The following is a 10,171-nucleotide window of genomic DNA, read 5'->3' as shown; positions in this document are numbered from 1 at the left end:
ACTTCTCGAATTAAATTGATTCGTCAAATATTTTACTTTAATTAGTTGCTTGACCCCCATCAAATCCGACCCGACCCTTAGGATAGCTCAAGGGCTGAACTTCTATGCCATGGTGTGCAAAGTCCAACGCCTAGCAGTGATGATATTTGTTTGAAATATCATCACCGTAGAGTTTTTTATGCGCAAGTAACTTTTGCTTTCTACCGACACTTAAAATAAGAGGAATTAAAGATAAGTTTTTGCGTCATGAATCAACAGAAGGACCGATCTGTCAAATAAAATTTGTGGATTTTGAGTACAGCAGCACAAAAGCATATCCATGAAGAATCTGCTGAATGCCAGCAGCACCTATACAAAATTCATTAAACAAGAAACTCAGTTTACATTTTCGAGTACAAGGCAGCACATTCTCAATTTGGTACAGTGAGACTAGACAAAACACAAGACAACGGCACAGAGAAATCTGAGGCATCAACGATTCGGCGATATTCGTGGCCCGAAAGGATCTGCTCAGTGCCAATACATATACAAAATTCAGCTGCATTCCGAAAGGAGAAGGAAAATGATAACATTTCCCTTACCAAGGTTTCAAGTCTCCCACTGGACCTGCTGTCCAATTCAGAACCTTTTCATCATCTTTCATGTAAACACTTTGATCGTGGGGCAGTTTGCGTGCCAGCCCGTTTAGTATCTGATGGAAAGCATCCCCTGGTTGTGCAGGTTGTGGGAACATCATCGCCCATTTCATCGAAGGATTCGCCAGCAATCTTTGTTTCCTTAAGATTACTTCTGGTGGAATAGAAGTGAGGATTGTGTCCAGGTTAGGGACATCTTCCTCAGCAACAAAAACACCGATTTCTTCCCATGGGATAGCATCAGCAAAGGGCAGAACAATGTCGTCGGCTATAATAACAGGGATGCAGCCAAACACCACTGCTTCAACTAGCCTTGGACTCCAAGGGGCCCAACCAAGAGGACATAAACAGAATATAGATCGTTGCATGTCTTCGTAATATGTAGTTGGATGGTCCGTGGAGATATCAAAGAGTGGATTGTTCTTGAAATTTTCCCAAACAGCTGCCCTTGCACCTCTGTTAATCAATTAAAAGGGTTAATGAGATGGACGTATGTCTTAAGTCTAACTTGACATGAAAACATGTCTCATAATGTCAAATGGATAAAACACTTTCCAGACAAACATACCTTGCATAGTAACCACCTTCAGGGTCATTATTAATGTCATAAAATAGACCACGGAAGTAGACAAAGATGGACCGTGGAGTTTCTTGGGGAATCAAGTGCGTCTGCATTTTCTGTGGTGGAGCATATGGAGGAATTGTGATTGAACCGTCCTTCAAGCATACGTGGTTCCGTTGTCCAAACGTCTGAACTAAGGTGGCACGCTGGAGTAACGGAAGAATCCCCCGTTCAATGGCTTTCTCTTCCTATAGTATGCCAACATATTTAGACCACATGTTAGTCACGGCTCGTACAAGTAACTTTCTGTTACTTCTGCAAATAATGATTTGATTGGAATGGATGAAATTTTTAGTGAGGTTTTGTTGACAGAACTACAAATTCATGCAAACTTTTCATGTTCCAACACAAATTACTTTTCTTTAACGGTTTAACCCCCAAAAAATCATGGTTACTTACGAATTTGAAGGGTCTTACCTGGTAATGAAAGCAGGCTCCAAAGTCATGGGGAACAACAAAGAAGTGATTAGCTCCTTCCGTTCGATTCCAATAAGGCCAGTTTGTAGAAATGAGCTGTATTGCACTTCTCATCATCCGCGGTGACTTGAAGGGCAATGGCAAGCCAGTGGGGGTAAGGTCACAAGTAGGGTAGATAGGAGTATAAAACCAATCTGCTTCCTCTGGATTATGGGTTCTAACTGGGCTGGATAAGAGGAACCGATGCATGTAGATCTCAGCAGCAAACATATGGTTGAGACATCTCGGGTCTTTCTGAAGGATTTTCTTGTTGTATTTGCTAGGCAGCTCATACACATAAACCTTCAACCTTCCAACTGGATTATCCTCCAAGACATCACCAGCACTTCCTGCATCATTCTTCCATTAAGTCAATCAGAAACAACAACGAAAAAAAAGGGATCAAACAGAATAAAATGCTTATGGAACATAAATTTAAAGGCATTCACAAGAATCCTTTTTCTTACAGTTCATCTTTCCAAGAACACAACTGGGTTCCCCTCTTATCCAATTTCCATGCATAAATTGTTAATCTTTGATGTAATGAACAATCACATTATTAGTCTTTCTTATACAAGTTACAGTATGAACCCCATATAAAATTCAAATGTAACCCTCTATCAACTTGGGCAGACGTGGGCCTACTCACATTGCCTGCACCGTGTTCAAATTTTACTTCCCGCAGTTTAGATTAGTTTAAAGTAGAATACCGCTTGAATCAAATAATAAAACTCCTACTCAACTGGGAGCTAATAAAAACTCGTGTCCCCAAATTAATCCTGCAAGTAAATCCATCAAGAGAAATGCCAAAAATACTGATCCTTTTACCATCAGACAAAGCAAAATTGCAGAATCACTCGGTTTATACACTTCTTATGAACTGTGACAAAATCGGGAATAATTTCAAACACCTGACATCCTACCAATGGCACCTTGTACAGCCAAATGTAGCAAAAAGGAAGCTGCTTTGCAACTAATTCGAAGTAAACAACGAGAAAAACATACCCGAAATCCGCTCTGTTCTTACATTCTGATCAGCTCCAATTCCACAAGCAAAACCACAGACAACAAGAACAGCAAGAACCCACATTTGCGTTCTCATTTTTCACCCAACTGAAAGTTCAAAACCCAATCTTTGAACCCTAAAATTCGACCATAAATCGAAAGAGGTTTTCGGGTTTTCGTGTCGAAGGTGCTGCAATTGCAGTATATATGAAGAGTACGTGATGGGTGGGAGGTCGTGTGGGTAGTAGTTGGGGAGTTTTCTTAGACTATAGGTTTTTGAAAATGGAATAAGAAATGGAGGGTGGAGGGTTTGAGGTAAAGCATCGAAAGGGAAATGCAGGGAGGAATTGCTTGAAGAAACAGTGAAGACTGTATCGGCATACATTTTCTGAAACTGTAGCAAACAAGATGTACAAATCTATGTGGTTAGTGAAAGCTGTATTTGTTTTGCAGGTTTGATGGCAAGTCCATTTCACAAGCAATAAAGCGCCAACGCTCTGCCATTTTTTCCTTTATTTTATTAAATCCACCAGTAGTCGACAACTTCTTTGGCCCTTCTAGAGATTGCGAGTTCCCGTCCTCTCCATTTACATGGGGTTTTCTTTGCTGATTGCTCTAGTTGTGACAATACGAAGGAAATCAAACGGTATCTTTGTCTTTAACAGAAGCGACTAGAGTGTTTTATCACCGAGAATGACCAAGTACAAAATGTGTCGAATGGGTATACGTTCTCCAGTAATCAATCTCATGATCTAAGAGAATTCGCACAAATTTTAAATAATTTTAAATTTATATCGTCGGGAAATAAATATGTCACAAATATGATAGAAGTGATAGATCTAACACCGATGCCCTTATAAAAGCCATCGCAAACAGCGAGGTCACACAATCGCCAAAGCAACACAAACAGCGTTGTAGCAACACAAAATCAACATGTTCTATCGGTACAAACAAAACATAAAACTAGAATGAAATAAAACCAAAATCGATAACATAATTGACGTGTTAAAAAAAAAAAAAAAAAAAAAAAAGACGAGTGGACAGAGGTGACGGGAGGCGTGGGTAGCAGAAATACATTGCTTGCCTAGCATTAGTAAGAACAATACAAACGGTAACTTTGATTATAAAACTGGAGTTCATAGTATGATTAAACATCTAAAAGTTTATAATTAAATAGTATAAAAGAATAACACTAACTCCACATAAAAGATATTTTCATCCCTATTAAAAAAAAACTCAACTATGAGATCATAGCTCAAATCTTCAATGTTTGGACTTTGTTGATGATTTTGTGTTTTTTAAGCTATTCATCAGTACACTTTGTCATATGTTTTATATCAATAACGGTGTCTAGCTTTAAAGAGTGTTTTGCATATTACTCAATGTTCTTTAAAGATTTAGAGGTTGAAAAGAATAGTTTGATCCAATTCTGGATGGCTTAAGGATTGCTCCAATCTCCATAATCTAAAATTGGAGATTGGATAATCTATTGGGGGAACTTTTTTCAAATTGTTACAAAGGATGGCTAGCTATGGCATTATTACCAAAAGCAAGATGCAAGATGTTGTGCATGACCTCGCGCAACTAGTGTCACAATCCGGTAGAGAATCGAAGATAAAATTTGCTTTCAACACAAGACACAAACTCCTCCAATAATACCACATGGAATTTCAGAAGGCAAACATATGATTGACGAGGGATTTGAATGTAGTTTGAGAGATAGAAACGACAACTACAACAACTAAGATGTACTAGAAGGCCTCCAACCAAACCCTTAAGTTAGAAATCATATATATAAATATGTTGCAGTCCTATTGGAATCTGAATGTGAATGTATAAGGCCTAGTGTATCTAGGGATATCTTTGAATATTCTTTTTAGTAGTTAATATCCTATTAGAGTTGTAATCCTAAAAAGGTAAGGAATTAACCTTCCCTACTACTATAAATAAGGCACAATGGGGTGGAATAGAACACACCTCATAATTACATGTCTCTCTCTTCTCTCTATGTGCCGCACCCTTTCTCTTTATGGCCTCCATAATTCTTCAATAAATTATGTCTACAACACGTTATCAACACGCTTTTGACGCTGCGCTAAAAATTTGATCTTCAATATGGGGAGTATTACGTTTTAATCATTCTTTTATGATTAATTTATTATTTTATTGAATTGATATGATGCATAATTCCCAATATTTATATTTTCCTTCCAATATATATATTGTATATGTTTCATATATTTGCCAATACACACACACACACACACATTCATGCACTACGCAATTATAAATCGCTATGTGGAATTTGTGAGTCAAAGAAACGAAATAAAATAGAAGCATGTTTTTTTATTTTTTATTTTTAGGTTCTGAAAACCCTAGAAAAAAAAAAAAAAAAAACAAAGAAAGAAAGAAAATTCACGCTGGAGCCGCAGCTTGCAGCTGCGCTCGCGCCAACCCGCTGAGCTAAGCCAAGCCGGCTTTGTCCCGAAACCCAGATGCACAGAACCACTCCCAGGTTCGAGAATCGAGACGGCGCCTTTTTTTACGTTTTGTAGCTGGGGTGCCCAAATCAATACCAGGCCTTTTGGGCTTTGTCCAGGCTCAGCCCACTTGGGCTTCAAGTTTTTCTTTCTTTCTTCTTTTCTGGGCCTATTGCCCTCTCGCCCCGCAGCCAGCCTAAAGTTGTGCTGATTTTTCCTAACAATCCACTTGGGCTTCTTTTTGTTTTGCCCTATGACATCGCAACAAGCATGCAGCTTGCTTTGCTTGTTATTGGGCTGCCCAATGCAGCCAACCCGAGCCCAATTTGGGCCTTATTTTTCTTTTATGGCATGCAGCCAACATTAAACAATAAATGGGCCTAGACAAATTTTATTTTTGCTTCTACCCCGTATGGTCCCAATCTATTGAATTAATTAAAGTGACCAGCAGTCCATGACAATTAATCTAAAATTATTGACCTGAAATCCATTTTTTGGCAATTAACGATTCAATAAATTATTTATTTTCTTTGAACCATTGACTCACTTTCGTAGTTCCGAAACACTCACACTTGAGTTCCTGAAGCAACTCAAATCCACTACACTTAAATCAGCATATTGCATTATGCGTTCTTGCATGAACCTCTCTTTTATGAACTAAACATTCATAAACTCAATTAAACTTATAGTTTCAAAATTAGTGCATTTGAAACCCGAAGTTTCCATAAAACAATACACCTATAAAAACCTGACATCTTTCATGAAAACCATTCCTTAGAACTTGAATGTTCTAACATTGATTCATATGGATGTTTCATTCCTATATTATTAACCACAGTCTTGTTCCCTCCAATTCAGTAGATTGTCGAACCATCACAAGTTCGATTTTCCTGATTTGGACATTTATAATAGAAACCACTTTACGTGGGGCACAAGACGTGAATCTCCACTTGACTATCAAGAGGCTGAGAAACCATTGAAGCCAACAATGGCAAGGAAGAGCTAAATTAGCCTCCGCCACGATCTTCATTCAAAGACTTATGTCCGAAGCATTATAAACGGAAGTATCTCCCGAATGAGGATTCCATGGCTCTTTGACTCACTCATACAGACTGTCTAATCATGAAAGACATTGCTTGAAGCACACCATGGTTACGTCCATGAATGAGTACAATTCTGAAGTTTATAAATCCGATCGAATTTTGAATGGAGAATATTTTTCTCATCCTTCCATGTTTCTAACTCGCTTATGAAGCAGCAGTGTAGAAAGCGAAAGTTTACCACATTCTCGGATCTGATTACTACCACAAACGTGAGAGAAAGGTATAGACCCAACTTCGGCTAGAGTCTACCGAACGATATAGACTCAGTTCAGCTGGAGTCTACCGAACGGCATGAACTCGATTCAGCTGGAGTCTACTGAATAGCTTGATCCAGTTTGGTTAAAGCTTACCGAATGATGGTGCTCTGCTTCGGCAAGGATGCACCAAAGGTCATACTCTGCTTCTGCAGAGGCCTACCGAACAAACCCTTCCAGCTTTGGCTGGAGCCTACCGAATCCAATTTTGGGTCTGTCTTTCACACTCTAATTTCGAGTTTATTTTTACAACCTATGGTAGAATCAAGGCCTGCCAAAGTGTGGCATCATGCTCAAAGCATGATCATTGGCACCTAAGACCTAAAACTTCAAGAATAAGGGATAGTATTCCCAAACTTAACCCTACAAAATCTACTTCCGTCTTGATGGAATAGCTCATTGGTTATGCAGATGTTCGTGCCCTTACCAATGTTATTAAGGAGTACCATTGTAGTAGTCAATATGTGAGACTAATTTTGCTCTACCAAACACCGTTGGAAGAGTAGAATTTTGACATGAATGGCCTTGTTGGCCAAATCCACCATAGTAACTTTGGTTTATTTTGTGAACATTTTTCCATGTTCTTGGATTCAAGTTTAGTGTATGTTTTAGTTATGGATAATCTTATTGACATTGTCCTTAAATATGAGTTAATTGAATCATATTTCTTGTATACATGTGATCAAATTCAATTAAACACGTGATTAGGTAGGAATGTGGGAAAATTAGTTGTCTGAATGAATGCGATACTACGCACACTAACTTTACACCTAAATCACATCTCTAGCAACGACTTCAGGTTTATCCAACATGATTAAGAGCATTGGCACTCTCATCGTTGTATGAATGGTACTGAATTTGTCACATCCTTGCCCGGGGCAGATCACTTCCCGGCCCCGCTTCACCACCGTAGCACGATATTGTCTACTTTGGGCTTACCATTCCTTCACGGTTTTGTTTTTGGGAACTCACGAGCAACTTCCCAATGGGTCCCAGGGGGAACCATTTCCCGGGCCGGGATGTGACATAATTACCATGTCAGAGACCTTATATTATCCCCATTCCAAAAGAACGTCGTTGAGTTTTCTTAAGGATATTCGAGATGACAATGATCATGAATGAAACCACTGAAGAAAATAGAGTGAAATATCTTTGCACCACCTCCAAAAATGAGCCTGAAGCAATTTACTTGCTTTGGCACAACCATTTGGGACACTTAGGTCAAACAATGATGCTACAACATATCTCCTTACCCTAAGTAAGGATCTTGTGCCTATAAACACACTTTGCCAAGCCTGTTCATTAGGGAAATTGATTTTCTAAATCATCCCTCGCAAAGATACGTAACAACCCTCTTTTCACAATGGATTCAAGGGAATATATGTGGACAAATCCAACCAAAATGCAGACCATATAAATACTTATGATTTTGGTTGATGAATCGACAAACTGGTCACATGTTTGTCCATACACATTGTTGCTAGACCTCATGACTGATTAAAGGTTCACCACCCTACTTATCCCTTAAAGTTTGGGAGACTGGATAATGTTAGAGAGTTTATATCGACATTTTCGATAAAGTATTGCATGTCTTTTGGGTTTATAATTGAACATCGAATTCCTATGTTCACCCAAAATATCCTCACCTAGTGATCGTAAAGCGCAATTTAAATGATCGCCTAGACCTTGGTGAACATACCAAGTTTTTGGTTTCTGCCTAAGGCTATTCAATCTTGTACGCAACTATGTTAGTCCATCTTGAGGCCCACTGCCACCCAACCATTTTGACGTTACAGTTGGTTACAGGGTACGAACCTGATGTTTTTCGTATTTACGCATTTTAGTGTGCATTCCATGTGCCAAGTTGCGTCATCGCAATGTACCAACATAGGTCCTCAAAGAAGGATGTGAATCTTTGTTGATTATGATTCTCCTTCACACTAGCTCACTTAGAGCCCTTGCACGCGATCTCTTTACCGTTCATTTGCGGTTTGTCATTTCAATGAAACAGTCTTCTCATCGTTTGGGGAAAATAAGAACGTAAACATTCCTGTAGAACGATGCAAATTTGCATGGACGTTGCCCACTATGTCTCATCTCGATCCCTATACCGCATAAGTATGATAAGCAAGTGCGATGAATTCTAGCTTTCAGAATGTTGCTCCAAACATATTTCTCTGATCTAGCTAAAGTGACGATATCATATACCAGCTACAAACATGCATGCAAGGATAGACGTACTTAACGGACGTTGAGACAACATCCTTGGAGGGTATGCCGCCCCTGTTGGACGGTCCAGTACATCGGCGGATAGTCAATCAATCTGTCTTCGGCTGGAGCACGACATATTACTCGGTTCATAGGATTCATTTCCCTATAAGAGGAAAACACAGCACAATAACGAATCTATACTTGATCGTTATCTCAAATCATTTCCATCTCATAAGATTAATCTAGATTACTCCGGATGCTTGAAGTTTTTGGTCTAGTATACTAGTTTGGATGAGAAAATGGAATTGAAATGAGATTACCATCGATGATGTTTTCACTTATATGGTAGCTATAGACATAAATGAAAAACGATGATATCAAACTGTGTTCCATTGATTAAGTGAGAACGTAGAATTGATTGGACAACTGAAATTACAATCTTGGTCAAATTCCTTACCAAAGTGTGTTTTGGACCTATCGTTCTTACACTGCCCAAGATAACCCTGTTGTGTTACAAGTGGGAAAGGAAGCATTATAAGAAGAATGAAATAATGCAATATGATGCACGCCTTATTACGCAAGGTTTCTCTCAAACGTCATGTGATTCATTGTAGCATTATGAAATATGGTTAGTATTTTCAACATGGAGATATTGATACGAGGATTGACATGTAAGTTCCCGAATAATTACATGGACTGGTTCAAATAGTTTCAAACCACAGAACACCCTCTTAACTTGTTTAAGGCGTTCACTTACGGATTGAAACATTTCGACGAATATGGTATACCCGTCTAAGTGATTATTTGATCAATCAAGGATATAAATGAATGTCCTTGCATGTTAAACTATGAAATCTTATTCCAAATTACTAGAGTTACAGTTTATATCGTTAACATGAATCTCACTAAGACTCTAGAATAGCTTGTGAAAACTGCTTCACACCTGAAGATGAAATTTGAGATGAAGGATCTTGAAAAAACTTGTTTATGCCATGACCTGAAGTTCAAGCATGGTTCTGACGGTACCTTGGTCTACCAGTCGAACCACACCCCGAATGTGTTACCTTTGAGTATACCTTTGATCGTCCATACGTTACATGCAAATGAGACTCTTGAAGAGGTTATGGAATTTGAAATTTCATATATAAGTTTAACTTTACGCTTCGTTGTACTTAACTCGTTGTATTATATAGGACATCTCATTTATTGTTGATCTAATTGGTATAGATGCAACATCGTGTCTACACTCAACCACTTAATTGGTATTAAAGACGTACCCTGAAGATACTGCGATTTTGGGCAAATTCCAACGCATCTCGAGTCGATCCAACCCCCTGATCCTCGGAATGATACTTGCCTTGTTTGTTATACTGACGCTGGTTACTTATCAAACCCGCATAAGGCA

At 38.7% G+C, this 10,171-nt stretch overlaps 1 protein-coding gene across 1 annotated transcript; it reads right to left on the bottom strand.

Annotated features, from left to right (window-relative positions):
- Positions 1-316: 316 nt before the first annotated feature.
- LOC137732984 (putative beta-1,4-xylosyltransferase IRX10) lies at positions 317-3,349 on the bottom strand. The gene is made up of 4 exons (XM_068472212.2): positions 2,719-3,349; positions 1,675-2,063; positions 1,204-1,445; positions 317-1,091 (listed from the first exon to the last, which is right to left on the bottom strand). Exons 1-4 carry the CDS (start codon positions 2,813-2,815, stop codon positions 578-580), a joined length of 1,242 nt encoding a protein of 413 aa, XP_068328313.1. The 5' UTR covers positions 2,816-3,349; the 3' UTR covers positions 317-577.
- Positions 3,350-10,171: the final 6,822 nt, after the last annotated feature.

Source organism: Pyrus communis, chromosome 16, assembly GCF_041283825.1.
Source record: "Pyrus communis isolate YQ-2024b chromosome 16, ASM4128382v1, whole genome shotgun sequence".
NCBI classification, from domain to species: Eukaryota; Viridiplantae; Streptophyta; class Magnoliopsida; order Rosales; family Rosaceae; genus Pyrus; species Pyrus communis.
The sequence above is the reverse complement of the archived record's forward strand: the minus strand, read 5'-3'. Positions and strand labels throughout refer to the sequence as shown.

What these genes read in the sequence shown, in the direction of transcription:
- LOC137732984 (XM_068472212.2), bottom strand. Translation starts at nt 2,815, where the DNA reads ATGAGAACGCAAATGTGGGTTCTTGCTGTTCTTGTTGTCTGTGGTTTT. An exon ending in AAGAACAGAGCGGATTTCGG is followed by an intron (nt 2,064 to 2,718) that starts GTATGTTTTTCT and finishes AGAATGATGCAG; the next exon opens with GAAGTGCTGGTGATGTCTTG. An exon ending in GAAGGTGGTTACTATGCAAG is followed by an intron (nt 1,092 to 1,203) that starts GTATGTTTGTCT and finishes ATTGATTAACAG; the next exon opens with AGGTGCAAGGGCAGCTGTTT.